The 23854-nt window shown below is 40.6% G+C and overlaps 1 protein-coding gene across 1 annotated transcript in view; it reads left to right on the forward strand.

Annotated features, from left to right (window-relative positions):
* The window catches only part of dscama (Down syndrome cell adhesion molecule a), a 44801-nt gene that overhangs the window by 12701 nt on the left and 8246 nt on the right, over positions 1-23854 (forward strand). Inside the window, exons 4-15 of the mRNA XM_061298587.1 lie at positions 13081-13227; positions 13992-14270; positions 14367-14642; positions 14734-15030; positions 15902-16177; positions 16887-17165; positions 17237-17356; positions 17541-17720; positions 22556-22752; positions 22867-22963; positions 23164-23292; positions 23559-23726. Coding sequence (XP_061154571.1) covers positions 13081-13227; positions 13992-14270; positions 14367-14642; positions 14734-15030; positions 15902-16177; positions 16887-17165; positions 17237-17356; positions 17541-17720; positions 22556-22752; positions 22867-22963; positions 23164-23292; positions 23559-23726 — 2445 coding nt within the window. The remainder of the gene's footprint in view (positions 1-13080; positions 13228-13991; positions 14271-14366; positions 14643-14733; positions 15031-15901; positions 16178-16886; positions 17166-17236; positions 17357-17540; positions 17721-22555; positions 22753-22866; positions 22964-23163; positions 23293-23558; positions 23727-23854) is intronic.

The following is a 23854-nucleotide window of genomic DNA, read 5'->3' on the forward strand; positions in this document are numbered from 1 at the left end:
ATCATCTCATTTATTTTCTCTTAAAAAAGGCAAAATATAAAATTGTATCAGTCATATTTATTTTTTTAATGCCAATTCCTAAAATGTTTCATGATTGAACAATTTTTAAGCATTATTTTTTAACTATCAATATTCACACATCAAGAGTATTTTACATAACCCATGATAATCTTTGGTATAGCCTACAAATTTAGAATCTAAAAATATATTTTGGAAAACTCAGTGTTTTTGGTTTCGAAATAATTTTTCCTAAAAGAAAAACATAATATCAATGAATGAACAAAATGCTTGAGTGGCTCATATTTTAAGCCAAAAAAGAAGCCCACCTCGATTTGGCTCTTGCATCCACTAAATAGTCACGTTGTTGCTGAGGGCCCGAGTTGACGCTGCCTGCTCAGTCTGATTGGCTGCAGCTCACTATGACTCGTCATCGACTAGGCCAATACGTTTCGCTCATGCTCTGTCCCTTTTTTCCCCCTCTTTCTCTTTTTTTTTTTTTTACCCCCACCCTAAATAAATTGCCTGGAGAAATTGAAGCAAAAAAATTAGAGAAAGCCTTTCATCTGTTTGAGAAGCTCATATTAGCTGTGGTGGCAAGATAAGCTCTTCTCACGGCAGCAGCAGTTAAGCTCGCTGAATGTTATCCGCTTGCTTCTCTTTTTCCACTTTAGTTTGCTTTTCTGGACTGTGCTTGCACTTTAGATTGAACGGATGTCTTTTATGTGTTTCTAAAAATAGAAATTCAATCACCTTATTCTGTGCCAGGCACAGGTTCGATTAGAGTGATTGAATTGAGCGAGGAATTTTGAATTAGCATCAAAATAAACAACTATAATATCTTAATCAAGAATTAAAATACTCCATTTTTATTTTCAACAATATATTATGATCGTTTGGAACGTGTCCCCGCATTTATTGTCGGAGAAAAAAAAAACATTCTGGACACACATCTGCTTTTTCTTAGATTGGGGTCTAATGGTTCTTGGGGTTGATTACATTGTGTCCTCCAGTTTGAGGGCTGTGATCCCTTCAGCTCCCAAACCAAGGATTACATACAACGTAATCTTCTGCCCAATGGGGTTGGGCCTGATGAGGACCTCGAGGTCACTGCAGCCCTTAAAGTAGTCTTTCATTGTGCATGTAATCAATGGTTTGTCCATCTTCATCGGGGACGTTGATATGGATGTCGCAATGTTTTCAATCCTAGGCAGCCATTTTGTGCCGGTGGGCTCCTGTTTGAATTGCACTCGAAACGTTACTTTTCTGAAATGATGCATTATTAATTCATTTTAAAATTTTGCTGCATGAAAGATGGGCCAGATTATAGTATACCTGGTAATCAAGGGAAGGCATGGATTAGGGTTGTATAAATATATAAACATTTTATTTTCTATATTTTTTTAGACTGACAAAATAGGTTAATTGAAGACATTACTCAAAAAGTGATCATGGTTATTTGTTTGGCTGTTTTTGAAAGACGGAAGTTGGATCACAATTAATGAACCTCGTTATGAAACAAAGTGAATCCCACATGTTTGATGGAGTCTGTCATTGGAGGTGAGCAGGGGCATTTTTGATTTGGGGTGGCGGCAGATTTGTTCCGTAAGTCCTGCTATCTAGAAATCCACAGTGGACAAGCAGACACAATGAGCAGCGTGATTATAAGAAGCATATGTCCAGACAGGATGGCCTAATCCCTGATACCCCCTACGTGGCACACGCGTTCAACACGCTCCGCCCCCACCCCCCTTAACATATGGAGATGAGAGGAATTAGTGCAGTCGAGGAGAAAAAAACCCAATACAAAGCGGCTAACAGTTTAGTTTCATTTTCTTTGAATCCATCTTTTCATTGTTTTCCTTCTTACAAATAGGAGCATGCAACAAGTGCTTGTCTCAAACCTGAGATGAAATGGGCACAAGTTGGGCCAAGGAGCCAGAAATTGAGCGTGCCAGGCTCCTCGCGTGACCCCACTGACATGGCCCACCCCGCATTCAGCCTAGATCTTGTTAAATAGGATTATGTTGGCTACCTCCCATTCAGTGGCTTGGGCAGAACTTCTTATCTCGCGTCTTCAGATGGTTGCTGACAAACAACATAATGCGCCACGACCTACATTAAACAATACCACATGCTGATTTGTTGGAATCCTATCATTATTATCCAGTTTGGATATTTTCCCTTGCACTGAGATTTACCTGGATGCTAAATTGTTTCATTTTTGAAGAACCTCAAACCTTTTCAAATGTTGTGATGCCACGTGGATGGACTCGCCCATCCTTATTTTTTAAATGTCATCTTTTAGAACGTCAGAGATGAGATTTGACGTCCTCCAAAGCACATGTGACGTGTCTTGAGCCGCCTCCCGTACTCTCCCTCGAAGCAGGGACACCAATTCGACGCCATAAGAGGCTTTGTGCCCTAATCCCTAGTTGATCTTCATAAAGTTTATGTCTTACAATTAAGTGCAGATGGTTTGCATCTGGTTGTAAGGCTAGTAAATAACTCGAGGCCTCTATTTTTGCCCGGGATTTGGGGGGGGGGCGGGGGGGGGGGGTAATCCATCTCTCTGACAGTTTACCAGATTCAAATCAGTCTAGGCTTTGCTTGCCTTCCTCCGCATCTTCTACTGTTTGCTCCTAAACCTTCACTATCAAAAAGCTTCTTATCTTCATTTAAACATGTGATCATTTAGTGCAAAGCACATCCACACAACAACACACAGGCATCTGTCGAAGAAGACCATTGTGGGCGGTGCGGTGCAAGTCTCGCTCAATTAAGCTTGAAAATGTAAGTTGGAGGCAAGCTGGCTTGATACTACACGCTTCAAGTGACACAATTGTTCGCTCTTAAATGGTATGATTCGGATATGCATCATGGATATGATTTTTCAATCTTGGTCAAACTTAGTCAGCCGGAGTCCCAAATTCTAAAATGGTCTTGTTTTTTAACATGTACATGCAGAGAGCAACAAAATTCACGAATTGTTATTGTTGTTGACCCTAAAAAAAAAAAAAAACACATCTGCAACAGTTAATCTAAGAGCCATTTTTCCATATTTGCATGCGACTTGACGAGATAAGCAATCACTTAAAGAGGCGAATTTATTATGGAAGCGCTTCGTTAAAGAAGTGATATACGATTCCACATTACATTTTTAGAGCTATATGAATAAGAGACAGCAGAGATGACTACTTGAGATGCAATTATTGCTTGTACTAAATCTAAGGGAAGAGTGATAAACTCAATCTAATGTTTGCAGTAGCTATTATTTTGTTTCGAATCAAACAAATATTATATTAGAATAATAATCCGTACCCACACATCTTAATGTTTCGAGGGGCCCTTTAACAAATGAATCTCAAGGGATAGCGGTAAAAAACCCAGAGGTAAACCAACCATAATTGTCAATGTCATTCCAAATTTATTTAAATGATATTTATCTTGGAAGAAACCAACACGGGCCAAATCTCATTTGCATAAGACAGTAGCTAAGTGCCCAAGTAGCGCCTGAGGATATGAACAGATGGGAGTGTTTAGCAACCTTACGTACTAGCTACCCCCTCCCAACCAAAACGCACAATCATGCATAAGTTCTAGAACACACACACACACACATGCCACCTCTCCTTGATCCTCTTTGGTGTGTTTGCGCACCCCTACTGTTCGGTACCTCCTACCAAATGTTCAGTTAACCTGTCAGGTCTCATCGCCCAAAAATTCAACATGCCATATGCTTTATTCTGACTTCTCATCCCCCCCCCATCTCCTTCAAAGTGCTCCTTGAAACATAAGGATGAGCGTTTGATTCAAAATGTCTGGCTGAGATCATAGGAAAGCTAGTCGTGGATAATAAAGCAACATTTTTGGGGGGGATGACGTGACCCTGTGGGCGATATGTTAACAACCCACGCATCAATCAAATACACGACTTCGAAATAAAAGCTCGCTATTGCCTCGGCATGAATGTACCGCTGGGGAAGCTTTTATTTTGGTTGGCTTTTATTTTATGTCATATTTGAAGCTTCCTTGACATATCTTTCCAGTATACTCCAAACTAAAATTGAGAAGTAATTCTCGGTGTCCCTTTTCACGCTATATGATTGGCTGGAAGAACGTTTTTTTTTTTTCTTTTTGTGCAGAAATGGGATTGTAGTTAAATCACGGCCGATTTCTGCAAAGAAAACTTCTAAAAACAACGAGCAGTTGGCGATCATTTGATTTATTGATGGCAAATCTGCAAATCTGTCCTGACTTGGTTACTGAACAATAAAATGTGAACTCAACCGGATTGTCCCTTATGGTAAAAAGTAACAACATTAAAAAAAGAAGCTTGTGGCCTCTGTGCTTGGATGTCTGTAGCTGTAGACGTCTTTGCATGCTAAATGCCTCTGGTCCACTAAGTTGCAGGCGTTTGACCTTGCACTGAGGGCATCTCCCACTCGGCACCGCCACAATAGTGACAGTCTGTTGTTGTTTTAGAAGGTCATCCTCACCATAGGGGGCAGCATAGTCATTACACACACACCCCATGGCTTTGTTTGTCTCAAACAGTCTGTTTCTCCGTGAGCTCCTGTCATAAGGTCAGAGGGTACTTACTATCCTCTTGCACTTGTCATCTCTATAGGCCTCAAAAATCACAGCACCTCTGGAAAAACTACAAAATGACCGACGTGTTGCGATACTTACAATCAAATCAACAGAACGGCTCAAGTGTGAAATTGTGACTAAAAGCATGCCATGTTCTTAAGACGAAGGAGGTGTTTGGTCTTGACAGCGGCAAGCTAAGTGAGGTTGTTAGTCCGATCTAGAGCGGCCACCGTTCAGAAGGCAGCATCTTTTGTTCTTCTGCTACTATGGAAAAAAAAAAGAATCAAAAGAACAGGAAAAAAAGAGGGTGAATCTCTGTGTGCACAGTAGCCCACTGACACCTCCCTCTGATCTGCCTCCTCCAAGCTCACAACCATCACCATCCCTCCCTCCGCTACCCCCCCCCCCCCCCCCCCCCACCGTAAGCATAAGGCCAGGAGTCACTCTCCTAGTTGCCACAGTAACCAGCTCACCTTTCTCTCGCTCGCTCTCCCTCTCATAAAGCACCCAAACAGCATCGATCTAAAGATTTTTTTTTAATAGAGGGGTGTTTATATTTGTTATTTTTATATTTTATTATTTTATATTTTAAAAAGATTTCTGCATGTGACCTTTGTACAATATTCAACATTATAGAAAAAGAAATGTGCTGCTCAAGGTTAAAATAAGCAAAGCACATCAATATAAAGCACGGGGCTTGTTTTTTTAAAATGTATTTATCTTCTTATGTTTGCATTACAAGTCAGACCATTCTCCACCTGCTCTCCTCCCCATCCCCCTCTACTGTATCCCTTTCTCCGCCCTCTCACCCCCCCCCCCCTCCCCCTCCCGGCCTTATTGTCTGAAAGTGGTAGTCAGGTGGCGTTGCTGGAGAAGGCAGGGCCTATTTGATACAGATGCAGCATTTCTCTTTCTCTCTCTCAGAAATGTCCAGCTATTCCAGCACCTGAACAGCTCTAAACGTGTCCCGCTGTCTGTTCTCGTTGCGCTTTTGGCTGTGGTATGCCCAATTATTCCCTCATTACGTCTTAATTAGCATGGGCACTACAGCAACCGCTAGCACAATCAGAGAGAGAGAATATAAATCAATTACATCCATTCTGACATTATTTGTAGGACTTTTTTTTCTTTCTCCCTAGATGACAGCATGTTAAATGCTCCCCCGGCGATTGTGGTAATTTCAAGCAATATGTTAATCAGGGAACTGATGGTTATTTCTCCCCTCGCCAGCCAATGTTTTTTTTTCCTCTCACACTGTTGTCATGTTGTCAGCTAAATTACATTGAAGCTTTAATTGGTATTTTAGATCACGGCCTTGACATGACAAATGGTTGAAATCAGCTCTGTGATCTTTGATTAACACTTTTTCGACATCACGCCAAGTCATCATGTTGTAATTCTGTTTTATTCATATACTGTTGGAGCAGGGAGCACCTGGAGCACGGAAAGAATGAAATAATTTTTCAATCAGTCGTATTTCTTGTTTACAATTGAGCAACCATTTTGTCGCAGTGTTGAATACCAATTACATTTGCCATTTATCTTCCACTGTGCAAATTTAGTAGTTGAGGAGTTCGGTTTGTGTACAATATTTGCATACCATTGGATTGATTTGAACTGGATTGACAATCTCAAACTCTGACCCATTCAAATATTCATTCATTCATTCATTCATTCATTCATTCATTCATTCGTTCATCTGTTCATCCATCCATCATCATTCATCTGGCATCATCCATCCACCAATTCATTGAACCATCCATCCATCCATCCATCCATCCATCCATCCAACCATCCAACCATCCAACCATCCATCCATCCATCCATCCATCCATCCATCCATCCATCCATCCATCCATCCATCCATCCATCCATCCAACCATCCAACCATCCAACCATCCAACCATCCATCCATCCATCCATCTTTGCAGTTCCGACACACACATTGTTCGTCAGCTAGCGAGGCTATTTAACGAGAGCAGCGGGACAATGTGGCACTAATTGCTGCATGTGATTTATATCAGACTGGGACCAGAAAGGAACACAAGCAGATGACGGTACTCCGAGAGCAGCTGCTTTACCCAATATTTACTTAACCCTCTGATGGCTGGCTTGGCACTAATGCCAATAACGATGAGTCTATGGGGAGTCATCTCACTGGTTAGCATGATGTTTAGCAGCAGTACTGGGGGGGTGGCTGAGAGAGAAAATGTGTGTCCGGCATATGGGAGGCTAAAATGGAGCAATTATAAGAAAAAGAAAAAAAAAGGTCTCCTGACAGTTAGTAATCCAAGAGGAAATGTTACTATGTTATTGGTGATGATTTGCGCCTCTGGCCGTGGTGCTGATCTGAGTAGCCCAACTTTGACAGTGCTTATTTTAATGTCATTAGCAGTGATGGACATTTCCATCCTACGCCTGTCTGCCTGAATCATTTGAAAGGATCAGAGACATCTTGGGCTTTGCATAGTCTACTCGATTAGTAACAGTGCCGATGAATCGGTTCATATTTATCAATTCGCACCTTACATGAGATTAATGATAGATTTACAGATCAGCAAAAAAAGCTACAAATCATGATCAGTCAACAAAAAGCCGCATGTGAGATGCCGGAGGGGTGCAGTCGAGGAAAAAAAAAAAAGAAAGAGGGGAGCCTGATTCTGTCTCCGTAGCAACCTTGATTGATATTCGTCAGGTGGTGCATCCGTCAAGCGGCTTGACCACTGCAAGCTCTGCAGTCAGAGATGGGGGATGGGGCAGAATGCAAGAGAAGGAAAGCAAAGAAGCAAATGGAATACAAACATAATATAAGATTTTTTCATCTTGCTTTAATTCAATGTTATGTGTTATGTGCAGACAATGTCACTTTACAGCACTTTAGTCCAAATTTACTGAAGCGTGTTCATCCAACCATCCTATAAATAACACCTATTGGTGTTTGAACTTCCAAACATTAATATTGTCTAACAGTGCGTCACTCTCTATAAAAATCAATGATTTTATGGCTGATACACTCAGGGGCACTAATAACATTATTTAAGGTTCCTGCATTTGTTTTGTAATATTCACATTAGTCATATTCATGAACAAGTGAAGAATAGATTTGAATAGAATTCAGATCTGCAAGTTTCCATTCTATTTTTTACCAGAATTAAGAAACAGTATGTCTAAACGTTATTTTCTCTAATTGTCAATAATGATGCAATTCGGATTAAACAAACACGGTATATTTTTTTCAGAAACATATCTATTATTTATGTAGAATTTAATCACTCCAAAAATTAATACAAATATGGCTTTTTTAAATGATCAGATACAGCACATGATTTACATTGAAAAGCATCAGTATACATAATATAATGTAATATGATGGTAAATTATGATGTACACTGTAGGTCATAATCCCAAAGTGTTACACTCATCTGTTAACAGCCAGTGACAACGAAAGCCCAATTTACTTCCCACTCACTCATTCTTTTTTTTCTTTTTTTACTTTCATCATTCTCTTTTTGCTACCTCCCTCCTTCTCTGTCATCCTCCTCTGCGTGGCTCCTGAATATTTAATCAGGCTGAATTACTGAGGCCCTCAACGATAATGATGGGAAAATCAGACAATTAAAACGGAAGGGCTCCAGCTTTAAGTCTCACCTCCCCCAGAGGATCCAGAGATTATTTAAAGTGGCACACTGTTTGATTATCTAATCCTCTTCTTGCCCCCTCTGCTTTACTCACAGAGCACCACTGACTGCTCCACTTGCCACTGCAAATTACCATGAAACACAAATGAGCACTGTATCTAAATTCGGTTTCCATCATCGGGAATGTGATGCCGTGGTCTCGGGCCGAAGACTGTTTTACAGTCTGACTATCATTTTTAAGGAGTTAATACCTTTTCATTTTGCTGTGTAAATAAATTGTGTTGAGAAATATCAATCAATCAATTTGGTGATTTTTTTTGCCTTTTTCCCCCCCAAAGCCTTAAAAATGATACTTGACAACACAGACAAAGTCAGACATTGTGATGGAGGAGATACTAATAGGTTCCTTAATGCCTGCCAGCATAGCACACACAGACACACACACACACATGGCAACACACAAACATGCATACACAGAGGTTTCACACAGAGACACAGATGATGAATATTCATGATTAAACAGCTGAGGCTCAACACTGCTTCATTTATTGTTGGCCAAAGAGAGGCCAATGATAGCGTTGTAAAGCCTTTAATATCATCATTCCTTTATTGGCTAATTCCATTGCCCACACAAGTCTACTAAAAGTGGACACAGTTTTTGCTCAAAAAGATGCTTGTCTTCAGTTTTAACTTGGAAAACAAAAATGCTTACGCAGCTGACCGTCTCTTCATTGAGCTCTGGTTTTTGTCTGACAATGTTTGCCAATGAACCTCATTGTCAAACACTGTTCATTGTTAGATTGTCTTTGCAGAAATAGACATTTTGTCTGCCCGTCTTCACAAAAAGCTTCTACTGTAGTTTCAGTACTGGAGCAAATTCATTGTGGAAAAAATGCTGACAATAATTTCATAAAACAGAACACCATTCACCACGTAAAAGAGATTTTTGGCCTTATCAAGTGTTCAATTCCGAAAATGATGAGCTGGTAAAAACAAAAACAAAAAAACCCCACAAAATAGTACCGTATTTTCCGGACTATAAGGCGCACCCACCGGAGTATAAGGCGCACCATTATCATGTCAGATTTGTAATCCAAATCAGATCATTCTCCATTTTATCTTTTTTATTTAAACTTCAGACGCAACAAATTACTTTATAATCACAAAATAATGATCCATAGTCTTTTTGATTCATGATTCATAGTCTTCAGCGGGCCACTTATGATTGATTTCATGACACAATGCTTCGGGCCAGTTTAAATTTAGGAATTGGGTCCATATATAAGGCGCACCGGACTATAAGGCGCACTGTCGTCTTTCGAGAAAATTTTAGGTTTTTAGGTGCGCCTTATAGTCTGGAAAATACGGTAATCTCGCCAACCCAAATTTTTCATGTCACTGGAAGATATCAGTAAATACATGCATGAAAAACCTCTAGGCCATTCATAGAAAACATAAACAAACGAGAAGATATAGTCGACAACATTAGCTGCTGGCGTTATCGTCTAGTTTGCTAGCATCAGTCTTGTTAGTCACTCTATGTATCATCAGTTTTTATGAAAGTCACAATGTTTTGTTATCATTTTAATGTTGCATTTGGTTAAAATGGCTGGATGGATAGACATTAACTTTAATCTCAAATTTGATCAAGTTCATTGTGAAAAATGATGATACCAGTCATAGTTCATTGTTCATAAATAAAAATCTTTGCCATAAAGATGCTGCTGTCATCGCAGCTATTATAACATTTAGTTCAATTGCATTTCAAATAATTTAGCACCCCGAAGACATGCGGTATCTAAAATCTCTATTTGGTTCCAGGAGAGCGGAGAATATGGGCCAACGTTGAGGCCAAGCACCTCAGGGTTTGAGCTTCCCTGTTGTCTTGTGATTTGAATATCATTTCGAGTCCATTTGCATCCAGTTTTAATAGTGGTTATTTCAGTCAAGCAGAAGATGACATCTTTATCTGTGGTTGACATATGAGGCAGTTACCCTCGGGCTAACGCGTGTCTTGTTAATGAGCAGAGGGATGCTGCTGCTGATTAGGAATGGCAATAAAAAAAGAGCAGACTTCCAGTCTGACTCAAGTCTGCAGGCAGCAGATAGGGATGTTGGCCCAGATAGGCTGCTTGAAGTCTGGAGTCCAGGTGTGGTCACAAATTAGGCCACCTTTACTGAAGTTCTATAAATCGCCATTATGAGCTAAAAAATTAAAATCTATCAGACCAGTTCATTCTTATCCTTAAGCAAAGTAGATCAATTTAGCATCACTCTCACTGGAGAATTTACTTTTTTTTATTTTTTTTTTATTTTAATGCTTTGTCAAATGTGACCTTTACAAAGATAATGGCAATATGTATTTATTTATTTATTTATTCAATTTTTTTAAAAAATGACTGCAGCATGGTTTTGACTTTTTCAGCATTCCATCTCTACCTTTACTATTGTTTGCTAAAACAGTGGTGGCCTATGTGTTGCCATGGTAACACCAGCCGCTGTCAGTTAGCCTCCCAATGGAAGAATGACTAGTGATTTCTATTAGTTTTACAAAATTGGTGGGATCCCCCCCTCACCATAGATGTGCTGATCAAAGTGGAGCAGTCGGGTAATAAATCTGGTGGAACCTAATTACAATACAGGCCCTCTTGGGCTCATCATATGCTTATTACTCAGTAATGACACATATGAGTCTAACGCTGGTCATTGCTTCAAATGTTAATGAAGAATGGAAACTCAGCCACAATATGAACACTTTAAGAAATGAAATGTAGAGCTGCATTCATTCTAATTTTGCAAACCAAAATATATCTCTTACTATAATTCAGTGAACACCACAGTAAAAAAATATAAAATTACACTTTCAGTTCTGCTACATGTGCAGTTTTTTTTTTTTACTTGCATGTATAATATTCTATTATGCTATGTGCAGATCTGCAAGGCTATATTTTTGCCATTATACTGACTCAATGAGTTGTGTCTTCAAGGTTGTATGAATTGATAGAGACTGACACAGGAACATAGAGAGCTTGCCTGTTGAGATTTGTCCAAAGGACAGGAATGTCTTTTTTTTATATATATCTATCTATATATATATATATATAATTGCTCTGCCTTGCCGGTGAATGATGTTGAATTAGCATATGAAAGTTTTTTTTCCCCCTTCCCCGGGAGCACATATCTGTAAGCTAATTTGTGAGTCATTTTAAACGACACAGTAGTCGAATGCCGCTTGTGCTTTTTCTTCTTCTTGATCTTTTATTTTTCTGCTCGTGCTCTTCTTTTCTCTCTGCATCACTCCGTCTCATCTCTCCTGACTCCCAGCTCATTTCTCCTCCACTTACATCTCAATTATAGAATATTGAAGCGACGCAGGGAGCCAAGGGTAACTCGAGTACGTTTTGGAGGAACATGTAGCGGGAGGTACGCTGGTGGTGGACAACTTAGTAAACATCAAAAAAGTGCTTAGCCTACGCCAATGTGCTCAAACCTTATCTGAAATCCTCCAACATCATTTGGTGTCCAGTAGATGTAACAATAAGCTTATTTCAGCATTTTCTCCCCGTCCCTATTGTCACACAATTCTTGTTTCAGTGGAAAAACTGCAAAGCCTCCCATTTTTACGAGAACAAAGAGTCTACTTGTGGGTTCAGTGCGCCTTATATGGGGATTAATTGAAGCTATTGACTACGGCTCCAAATGGGACCGAGCGAAGATGAGAACCCAACTGATTGCCTGCCAAGAGTGAAGCCACAGTGTCCGAAATATACGCTGTAGTACAGACATAAACAGAGGCACTGTCTGTCACACACACAACACACACACACGTACTGCCAGACAACGTTAGTATGCAGCAGGTGGAGCAGGGAAAAAAAAAATCGAGAAGCGCCTCCGGTCGTTATTATTGACCATTCCTCCATGCTGCATTAATGCATTTACACTCACTTGCATGCACAAAATACACACACACACACACAAAAGACAAATAAATGGACACACAAGTAGGATGAGAGGCAACTGCAGTAATACACAAAGCATCAAGAGAAATGCCCTTAGCTCACAAGGACACGTACTGCAGCATTGAATGTGAGCAAACAATAAAGCAGATTCAGAAAAGAATGATTCCTTTTTCTGCCGAGCATCATATATTTAATTTTGTTATATCTCCTACCTTATATTTGGCTAGTCGAGATCATGTCAAACTGGGGGGGAGGGAGGCGGAGCCCTTGAGGATATCACAACTGTGGTTGGAGTTTTCTAATTAGGTCAACACGTGCTGACGGTGGTGTCCTTGCAGCCTATTTATTACTCCATCACCTTCAACAACAATTCTCGCTTATCAAAAAAAGAAATAACATCCAATGAAATGCTATATTAGACATTTTGTCACATCATTTATTCAAATTGAGGCTGCTGACTTATAAAATCCACTGGCGGCCACTTATTAATCCTCGTGAACACTTAGTAGCTCTGTGCTTCATGTAAATTAGCATAACATCAGGATGATACGAACATGGTCGCGGCTTTGACTTATCAAAGCGTTCTGTGATCTCGGGGGTCCCAGTGGTTCAGTCAGGAGATGGCAATGTGGAAATTTGAGAGAGAGTTGTATTACGCGGCCTTGTCATGGCGCCTTGGAGCTGTACTGCTCAAAATAGGCCGCAGCAGATGTTTGGAAATTGCAATGGCGTAGGGCTCCATCCCACGCTTGGCTTGCAAATATTCACCAAGCGACTTTGATCATGGATTTTCTTCTTTTTCCTCTTTCCTTATTTCTCTAAATTTGTAAGGAATGTTCAAAATTTTAGAGGGCTGATATACAATCTTTATTATTTTTTTTTTTTTTTTACAGTGTCACGGTTTCTCATCACATCAACGGGAGCCCTGTATATTCTGGATGTCCAAATGGAAGATGGACTATACAACTACAGGTGTATGACACGTCATCGGTACACAGGGGAGACCCGACAGAGCAATAGCGCCCGACTCATTGTTTCAGGTAAAGAAAAAAAAAAGAAACATCTGGTTCGTGCAAAATGAATGGAGTGACAGAATAAAAAAAACACTTGCTTGAAAAAGGGCTTGACATCTGATAAAGGTCATTAGATCGGGGCTGACATATTTTGGGGGGGGGAGTGGGTCAAAGCCGAATGTGCCCTTTCGACAGACTCGTGTTACTTTTGCAGACTTGAAGTGACACGCTGCAATTTATCAGGCAGCATTAAAGACACTAATGAGCTGTAGCATGGGAAGAGTGTGAGAATGTTTGATTGTATTGGGAAAATGAGTCATCTTTGTTTTTAATGCTTGTCCTGCTTTCGAAGACTTTCTTTTTATTTAATTTGTGTTTGGCATTTATTTATAATTCAGTTTAAATGCTTGTGTTGAAAAACTTGAATTTCCATTTAAAATAATGTCGGATAATTGTTTTTATTTTTCACTTTTTTGTTTTTGATTTTAGTTTGTTTTGTGAGCATATTGGTTAGTTTTTATTCAGTTTATTTAAATGTAATGACAACTTAATTTGTAAGAAATTAAACAAATACGATATTTTTTATCGTATTTTTATTCACTTTTTGTATCTTTTATGTTGCTATTTTCCATTAACTATAATAACGGATAGAAAAGACACACACAAGCACAAAAAGCCATATAAAAATAATAGAATAAAAAGCAAAACACTTTTCCATTAGATGCGCAGCGAATCTAACAAGCTCTTTTGAGGCCTTCCACTCAAAGTTGTCATATTTTTGCTTTTTGTAGATCCCACCAACTCAGCCCCACACATCCTGGACAGCTTCGAACGGCGTGAGGTGATGGCGTCTCACCGAGTGGAGTTGCCGTGCAAGGCCTCGGGTCACCCTGCACCCAAGTACCGCTGGCTGAAGGACAACCGGCCCCTGGAGCCCGACACGAGATACCGACAAAGTGTCACGGGGTTGCTGATAGAAAGAGCCCAACCTAGCGACACAGGCACATATGTCTGTGAGGTATGGAACGGCTACGGCAATGCTGAGGTGGTCGGCAGGCTTCTGGTGAAAGGTCAGTGCGGATCCTCACATTCATACCTCCATCATGGAGCTTTTCCAAAAAAGACATTGCTAAAAATAAAAAATATGTACCTTCTCAAACCTACAGAAACCCTGAAAGTTGTGGTGAGCCCACGAAAGGTGAAGGGCAGTGTTGGCAGCCAGGTTTCACTCTCCTGCGGTGTAAGCGGGTCTGAAGAGTACCAGTTGTCTTGGTACCGCAATGGCGAGCTCATCTATCCCAGTAACAGCGTTCGAATGACGGGCCAAAACAGAGAAAACCTAGTCATGGCTGGGATGGCCAAAAGCGATGGAGGTGCCTATCAGTGCTTTGCCAGACATGGCAAAATGTCTGCCCAGGACTTTGTTCAGGTCGTTTTAGAAGGTCAGAATTTTAAATGTACCTTTTCACAATATATCATAGGCCCACCCATTTTTTTCCAGTATTATAATTCGCTTTGTCTTTTCTCTCCCAGACGGTACACCAAAGATTCTGGCTTCATTTAGCGAGAAGGTCTACAACATCAATGAATTTGTGTCACTATCATGCACGGTGAAGGGCACTCCAGAACCCAGGGTGACCTGGACTCTGGATGACGAGCCGGTAATACGGGACAGCCGCCACCGCATTTCCTACTACACAAACACTGAAGGTCATGTGGTCAGCCATCTGAACATCAGCCAGACCCAGGTCCCGGATGGAGGGGTGTATCGCTGCATCTGCAATAACTCAGCAGGGGCCGTCTCCTACCAGGCGCGAATAAACGTAAGAGGTGCTTGTCAGATCAACTCTTCCAACCCACCATCACATATACACATCAACATGCCTTGATTTATTCTGCTCAAATCATTATTTCAATTGGTATTGAATTCTATTTTGTTTTTCTCATCAGAGTCGGATAAGCACAGCTTTGAGTAGGTTCACCTTCTATCATCAGTCACTAGTGACAGCATTATCTTTTTGAATACCCTGCACCATCCCCAGTCCCTGCTGATAGGTTTATATTCCGACACCGTTAGCGTGATTTACTTTACGCTAGTGTATGACGGTAGAGCTATCTACTCTCTGCAGGGACACGCTTGGTTGGATGGCTGCAATCATGTCGCTGTAATATTGGCGCATTCAAGCACGGACATTAGCGACTGTCTATTACAGAAGGTTGCCGTCGACACCGCCATCGGTTTAACTTGCGTTCATCGATGCATGATTTAAGGCTAAATAGGGCAATCGGAAAGTGGTGCAGAATATGCAGCCAAGCGATTTTTCTCCAAAGGTGCCATTGCGGAGAAAACGGAATGACTATTTTTCACATCGTTACCTCCTTAATCGTGCTAGAGACTAGCAACCCGGGTTGAGTCGAAGCTCCAAACACGCTACTGGTTGTTGCTAAACCAATTGTTTTTGAAACTGTATAGTTAATGACCCATAACAGATATTAAGATGATTTCAAACAATAAAAAACCCTAACCCTAACCCTATTGTTCACCGTACTGGATCTCTTAAAGTTCCACAGTCAGAATGAATCAAGGCATGCGAAATTTGTGGTGCATTACAAACACGTAATCCAGCTAGCTAACGTTTGCACAGGCACCCCTGCCTCAAAATCAATTTAAGAGGGTTGTCTCTCCAATGTGTCCTTCAAGGGCCTGCCAGCATCAGACCGATGAAAAACCTCACGGCTATCGCTGGCCGGGACATGTACATTCACTGCCGTGTCATCGGCTACCCTTACTACTCCATAAAATGGTACAAGGACTCCAATTTGCTACCGTACAACCACCGCCAACGGGCCTTCGAGAATAACGGCACCCTGAAGCTGTTTGACGTTCAGAAGGACGTGGACGAAGGCGAATACACGTGCAATGTGCTCGTGCAGCCTCAACTCTCCACACACCAGAGTGTCTATGTCACTGTGAAAGGTACGGATAGCATCTGACACACACACACCATACGATGCTAGTAAAGCAGGTTCACTCCAATATTAAGTTAATCCATCATGATCTTTCACGCCGATATGTCAAATTAGGAATGCACACATTTCGTTTTATAATTCCTCAGATTTAAGATCAGCAATAAAATGAGCCTGTTTTATCAGTCTGTATGCAGATTATACTGCAGTGTCATGCTAAGCAAAAATACTTACGCCTGAGAACCTGTAAAAAAAAAAAAAATCCTTTCACTGATAGCAAATCACCACATCCATCATCCCGAGGCCCGTCTGAATATTCAGTGATGCCGAGCGGAGGCAGATGATGATAACCTCACCCGGCTTTCTTTCTACAATGACACGGCATAATTTGAAATGTCGGATGGGCAACCCCGCCTTTTCCCTCTCTTTACGCTCTCTCTTGACGTGCTAACGAGCTCGCCAGAGTGGAATCACACAGCATAGACAACACTACAGCGGCTAATTTGCCTCTCGGCTGCTTAGCATTCCACGGCCGCAGAGAGGGAACCCCCAGGAGTCCATTATGTCTATTTTGTTGCGAATTAAATAAGCCTTGAAGTGGCGCTTATTCCGATGTTATTTGAAATCATTAATTTTCATTTGCTTGTCATGATGGCTACAGTGTCCCCAGGGAGCTAAGGAGAGTGATAAAAAGTACCATTTGTATTTCTCCTGTACAGTCCCACCGACCATCCACCCGTTTGAGTTTCCTCGGTTTTCCATCGGCCAGCGAGTCTTCATCCCCTGCGTGGTCATGTCGGGTGACCAGCCGGTCGTCATCACCTGGCAAAAGGACGGCCGGCCCATCCCGGCCAGCCTGGGCGTAACTATCGACAACATTGATTTCACCAGCTCGCTTCGCGTCTCCAATCTGACTCTAATGCACAACGGCAACTATACATGCATCGCACGCAACCAGGCTGCGGCCGTGGAGCATCAGAGTCAGCTCATTGTCCGAGGTGAACAGAACTTAATTGCGGATATTGATGACTTTGCATTCCAAGCTTGATCTAACAGAATTGTTTTGCAGTTCCTCCAAAATTTGTGGTACAACCAAAAGACCAGGATGGCATCTATGGTAAAGCTGTGATTCTCAACTGCTCCGCTGAAGGCTATCCTGTTCCTACCATCCAATGGGAGTACTCTAAAGGTATAAAAAAAAACATTCAGACCCTTCCTGCATATATATAATCTATTGCACACGTGTAAACATGTCCATTCTCCTTATCGTATGTATCTATTTTGTCCTTGGGCAAGCTTAAGAGAATGACCTTTCTGTGAAAGAAGAAAATATGAATACAGTTCACGGATAGGCTACCATTTCTTTCCCATAGGTGCCGGGGTCCCTCAATTCAAACCCATCGCTCTCAACTCAGGCTTTCGCATCGAGGTGCTGGTCAATGGCTCCTTGCTCATCAAACACGTGTTGGAAGAAGACAGTGGCTTCTACCTTTGTAGAGTGAGCAATGACGTTGGAGCTGATGTCAGCAAGTCGATGTATCTCAATGTCAAAAGTAAGTCTACGGTTAAATTCACAGGATTCGACGGGTACAGTCGAGCACTGATTGATTTTAAGTGACAAGGGTTGTTGATTTATTTGTGTTTGTGCGTGAATGTGTGAGTCACAACCAGTCCATTGAGGCTTGGTGCATATTTTGATCAACCACAACTAGATGAATCTTGTGCCCCTGTGGCTCTTATCAAGCCACAGCAGAGAATTCCCCGCTGAGCTCCTCTCTCTCACTGCCAGCCTCAAACAAACAACAACAAGCTAGCACTCCTCATGGCCCTTCTTGTCATGACCCATCACACAAACTGAAACCCCACCGTTCATTAGTCATGCTAGCATTGTTCACAATGAAATGAATTTATTTGCTTGAGGAAGGAAAGAGATCAATTTATTTTCTTGTCGCTGCAGCATATGCCGAAAAATAGGAAAGGTTACTATTGTATGGTTTATAACCGCAAGTTATTGAGCTATTTGTTCTTGAAAATGGGTGTTGATATTTTATTTTTATTCTTCATCAATCAAAGTAGAAGTCAAACCCAACTTTTTTTTGTTTTGTTTGTGGAATAAGAATTCCACAGACAAAATCCACGCGTTTTTATCCATCACAAAGGGCGGCCATTTTGCCACTTGCTGTCGACTGAAAATGACATCACAGTTGCCAGGTCACAACCAATCATGGCTCACCACCTTTCTGAAACTGAGCCGTGATTGGTTGTGACCCAAAACCTGGAAACTGTGATGTCATATTCATTCAACAGCAAGTGGCAAAATGGCCGCCCTATGAGATAGATAAAAACGTGTGAATTTCTCTACTTAACTAATACTCCACAAATCCAATATTTATGTTTAGACTAGTGGGAGCACATAAAATATTTTTTAGAATGAATTCCCCTTTGAGTGGCTAGCAAATAGACTAACAAAAACATATAGCCACAAATGTAATTTCATGTGCCATGGTGGAAATCTGTAGTTTACTGCGTTGCATTATAGCAATCAGTGTATCAGCTATATTCTAGTGTGTGTGTGTGTGTTTTGTGTCTCAGCAATCCCTCTGGTACAATCTACGCTGCTCCCAACGATGCAGGCTGTTGTGGTGTGTTGTCTTGACCTGTGTCCATTGCGTTCCATTGTAATCTTAATCTCCTCTCCCCCTGTTAGGGTGTTACTGTGCATTAACCCCTTAAATCTTTCTTTGTTTCTTAATTGACGCAATGTTTATGCCGGTGAGGTTCGCTGTTTGTAGCTGTAACACTTTGCAATATTGGCGCTGCACAAACTGTTTTTATGTTGTTTATCCAGGACAGCCGACATTATTTGAGCAGCTACTTAAGAGGCTTAGGAGGCCAATTAGGGAAGCGCACAAGCTGACGCATGCTAAAGCACTCACGTGACGGACGGACAGTATGATCTTCGCTTTGTGTTATTGGTTGTCCGAGCGTCGCTTCTCAGTCAACAAACTGTGATGAATCTGTTGTATATTTTTAATTATAATCGTCGAGATGAATAATCAAGGTCATGTGACCCAGGTGAGCAAACAAAGCTCACGGGCACAAAGGACTTTGGATATGAATACAAAAGCATAATATAAAAAGATACCCTGAAGCTATTATAAGAGAATAATGGCCCAGCAATCTGATGCAGTGGCTTAGATAGCTTCTTCTACTCCTAGTAAATGAATTGCAGCTATTGCAATACCCTAGCTTGGCACTTTCATTGTTATGAGTGCTTGTTCTAGGCTAATGTCTCATCATAATATACCATACATCATCCTATATGGACATCACCGCTGCACTAACAGCAGTCGAGGCTTCCCGCACTTACCGCACTGGGCTTAAACTGGCCCGTTTGTTTTTATTTTTCCTCAAACAGCTTCTTATGTAACTAATAATCCATCACTGGGTGCAGGTGGAAGCAAATGATTTTTATGTGCTTAACCGTCAAGCATCCTTACCTCCAAAACAGACGCAATTCAGGCAATTCATTACCAATCCACAGCGGATGCTATCAGAGTCAGTCAACAGCCACTCAGTGTTTATCATCGCCAATTAAGACCAATCAAGCCAATTAGGCATCATAATGTCACGAGACACCGACGAGGCCAGAGAACATAATGAGGTGTGTATGAGGAGAAGTGCTAAATGGCCTTTTGGTCACTGAACAGTGCCCTTCAAACGAGCATAAGGAAGTCCCTGATCTGCATCTCTTTCATCTTCTTTACTCAACTGCATCCAGCTCCCGAGACCCGCCCAGTCTACAGGCATATATTTGTTCTTGTGCTCCATGTCCAAGCCAATTGTGCAGCTAAGGGAATTATTTCAGTACATTGCAGGCGCCCAGTGAACTAGTCATCTCTGTGCAATTGCCGGAGTGCTCTCCTTTGCCCCAACACCCTCCCCCCACCTCCACCCCATCGTAGCTGGCTGGCTGGCTCATCCCCAGCACCCACTTACAAAGTGGCTGCAGGGCATGGAGCTATACTTGTCATCTCTCGCCTGGCTCTCATGGCCCTATAGAGCCCGAGTGCCCTGTGGCCAACATTAGCCTGCAAGGCAGCCGGCTAGTAACACAGTCCTTTATACACTAATGAAGACATTATAACTATAATAGTTTCAAGCTAATAATATTTGTAAACAACACTGTTCTTAATTTCCTTCCCAAGATAAAGATTACATTTAGAAAATAAAAGGGAGGCCAGTAGGGGCAGATATGAATTTGTGATTTGTGCTGATTGCTGATTGCCATCTAAACAACTCAGTAAGATCCTGGGGGAAATTGTGTCATGGCAGCCAAACATAATACTAGAGCAGGGATGGGCACCTTTGAGGACTGTGAGGGCCACAGATGATGAGCTATAAATGTGAACATGCGCCCCCTACTGCCATAGTAGAGTTGTAACTTTTTTTGAATGGACAGAACTAGTGTCATATTTTGTGCAGAATACAAAATGCAGATGTGTGAAAAAGAATTAGCTGTAATCAAAGAAAATGTACTAGAGAATTTGAAGCCAGGATATACATAATATACAATAATAATAGATTCTTATTTCCTAATGAAGCAGTGTATTTTTATTGCAATGCTATATTATATTATAACCATCTCAAATTAATCACACACGCAGAAATGGGTCGCACAATTCATCACATTTTGGATTAATCCTGCATTGCACCATTGAGTGCATGATTGTGGAATCATTATTATGCTGGAAAAATCAATGTCAGGTCCATGTTCTATCAAAATGGTCCTTTTTCTAAGAGCAGAGGCAAGAGCATGAGCGGTAGGAGGAGAGCAGGGAGACCGGCCGATGCTGGTTGGCATAGTAACCTGCCCAGGTGAAAGGAAGCCTGGGAGGAGGGATGGAGGGAAGGGAATAGAAGGGGAGGGGGGTGCTTTTGTCTCATGGGAGTAGCCTATCAGCAACTAGCCTATGTGCTACAATCCCCTGGAGGCTTAATGTGTTATCACTGCTTTCTGGGTGGCTGTGAAAAAAAAACAAGCTATATCTTCATCAGCTTACGACTTTTGTTAAGAGACTGTACCTAAAATGCAAATTGACAATGACATCATTATGTCAGAATATAATGCATATACTGTTGTAGCCAGTGAGCCTTTTCTAAAAATAACTCATCAGAGCTGGGACATTAAGATTTCCTCGAAATGTTGACATAGTGATGATTTGAAAATGTTTGTAGAAGTATAATAGGGAATTTTATACAGATCTGTAACCTAATTAGTGTCTTCACAACTTCAACTTCAAGTTCATTTGAGCCAATTTGTTATTTCAGAAATGTATATGGCCTAATATTTAAAAACAATATAAAATGCATTGGAAACTTAATCGATTTTTTCCAAGGATGCTAAAATAATTTCATATTCACAGTTCAGGCGCTTTATTTCCGTTGCCGTTTGTCACCTCCTAGCGTGTTCCGGACCGCCAGGAGTGTCAACAACATGGCCAAGTGTTTCCGCTTAGCCACTCACATGGCAAAATGAGTAGCTGTGCGCTAAAATGATAACATTTACATAGACTTAGCTGTTTTATTTTTCCTTCGGCTTTTTTTTTTCCCTGCCTCACAAAAAATTTATACCTGTCATGCAAAATAAATCATGGTTCCTTTCTGTAGACCAGCCCCAAATGGCTGCAGAGTAAATAAGAGATGAGGCTTAAATGTTTGCAACCTCTTGCCTGACACTTCTCATCACATCACTGAAGTCACGCTTTACATGTGTATGTGTTTGTGTGAATCTGGCGGCCAGAGAGCTGCTACGTTTTGTGGGAGATATCACCAGCGTGTATTTGCTGTCATGTCTTTGGAGGGTTCATTGAACCTTTTAGGTGCCTCACTTACAAGATACATGCCAACACCTCTTGCTAAAAGGAAAGCTACTCATTCAGCTACATAACATTGAAATTGCTTAAAGTACATTGCAGGGTACCAGATGTTTATACTATTTTATATATATTATTTATTGTTGTACAAAAACAAAATCAACTGATGGTGTAAAAACAGAATTTATATCTTTGTTTGTGAATTTTTCTATTTTTCAATTTTTTTTAAAAGGTTTTTCCATTTTTTTATTCCGATTTTTTTATAACTTTTTTACATTGAAATTGCTTAAAGCACATTGCGGGGTACCAGATGTTTATATTATTTTATATATATTATTTATTGTTGTACAAGAAAACAAAAGTCAACTGATAGTGTAAAAACAGAATTTATATTTTTGTTTTTGAATTTTTCTATTTTTCTATTATTTTTTTTTATTCTATTTTTTTTCTATTTTTTGATAACTTCTTTTATTTATCTTTGTATTTTTCCTCTTGATTTTTTTATGAACTAGTTCCCGCCATGATCACGTCTTACCCCAACACCACACTGGCCACGCAAGGGGAAGAAAAGAAAATGAGCTGCACGGCTCATGGTGAGAAGCCCATCATGGTACGCTGGGAGAAGGAAGAACGTATCATCAACCCTGAGACCAGTCGCTATGTAGTTACGGTCAAGGAGGCCGGAGATGAAGTCATCTCCACCTTGCAGGTAGGATTCTACTTTTTGAGTTAAATATTAATACAATTTCTTAATAATAGTCAAGGCTCATCATTAACCACCATGTATGAAAAAAAAAGCAAGTGACTGTGTTGTCTTCATCAGATCATGCCAACAGTGAGGGAAGACTCTGGCTTCTTTTCCTGCCATGCCATCAACTCCTTCGGTGAAGACCGAGGGATCATACAGCTCACAGTGCAAGGTATAACTACGACTGATTTCTTTTAGATACTTTTAAGATTGAACACATTCACCTTCTATTCATTCAGATTTAAAATCAATTCATTGCATGGGAAGATTTCGGTCCTTTTGTTAGGTCATGTGACTATCATTTACTGTAACCGCGGTCAAATAAATCAAGAGATGAATGTTCAATCAAAAATCAATTTTTGATGTTTGCAGAGCCTCCTGATCCCCCAGAGGTGGAGATCAGAGAAGTGAAGGACAGAACGATTGCCCTACGTTGGACTATGGGATTCGATGGCAACAGCCCAATCACAGGCTTTGATATTGAAAGCAAGAACAAATCAGGTAGGGCAAAATGGCTCATAATATTCTAACCCTCTTAATGTTTGGCTGCTAGTTATTTACACTTATGATACAATTTGTATATATTTATTTTAATCAGAGATTTTTGCATTGATTCTGAATATATCCTATTTTTTCTGAATCAATTCAGGTTTAATAATAATAATAATAATAATAATAATAATAATAATAATAATAATAATAATAATTATTATTATTATAATAATAATAATAATAATAATAATAATAATAATCATCCCCTTTTACAGCCTCTTGGGACACCGCTCAGAAGACCAAAGATGTCTCACCTCAGCTCAACCAGGCCACAATCATTGACCTACACCCATCTTCCACCTACAACATCCGCATGTTTGCCAAGAACCTAATTGGAAAGAGCGAGGCCAGTAATGAGCTCACCATCACCACCGATGAAGCTGGTAAAATGCTGCAGACTTTATGTTATCTAATAGATGTGCAGTATCTCAAATAATTACTGTGTCCACCTCCATGTTTATATGTATGTTTATATTGATGACGCACAAATAACATACAAGTATGTTATTGT

This window comes from Syngnathus typhle, linkage group LG15 (genome assembly GCF_033458585.1).
Source record: "Syngnathus typhle isolate RoL2023-S1 ecotype Sweden linkage group LG15, RoL_Styp_1.0, whole genome shotgun sequence".
Classification (NCBI taxonomy): domain Eukaryota; kingdom Metazoa; phylum Chordata; class Actinopteri; order Syngnathiformes; family Syngnathidae; genus Syngnathus; species Syngnathus typhle.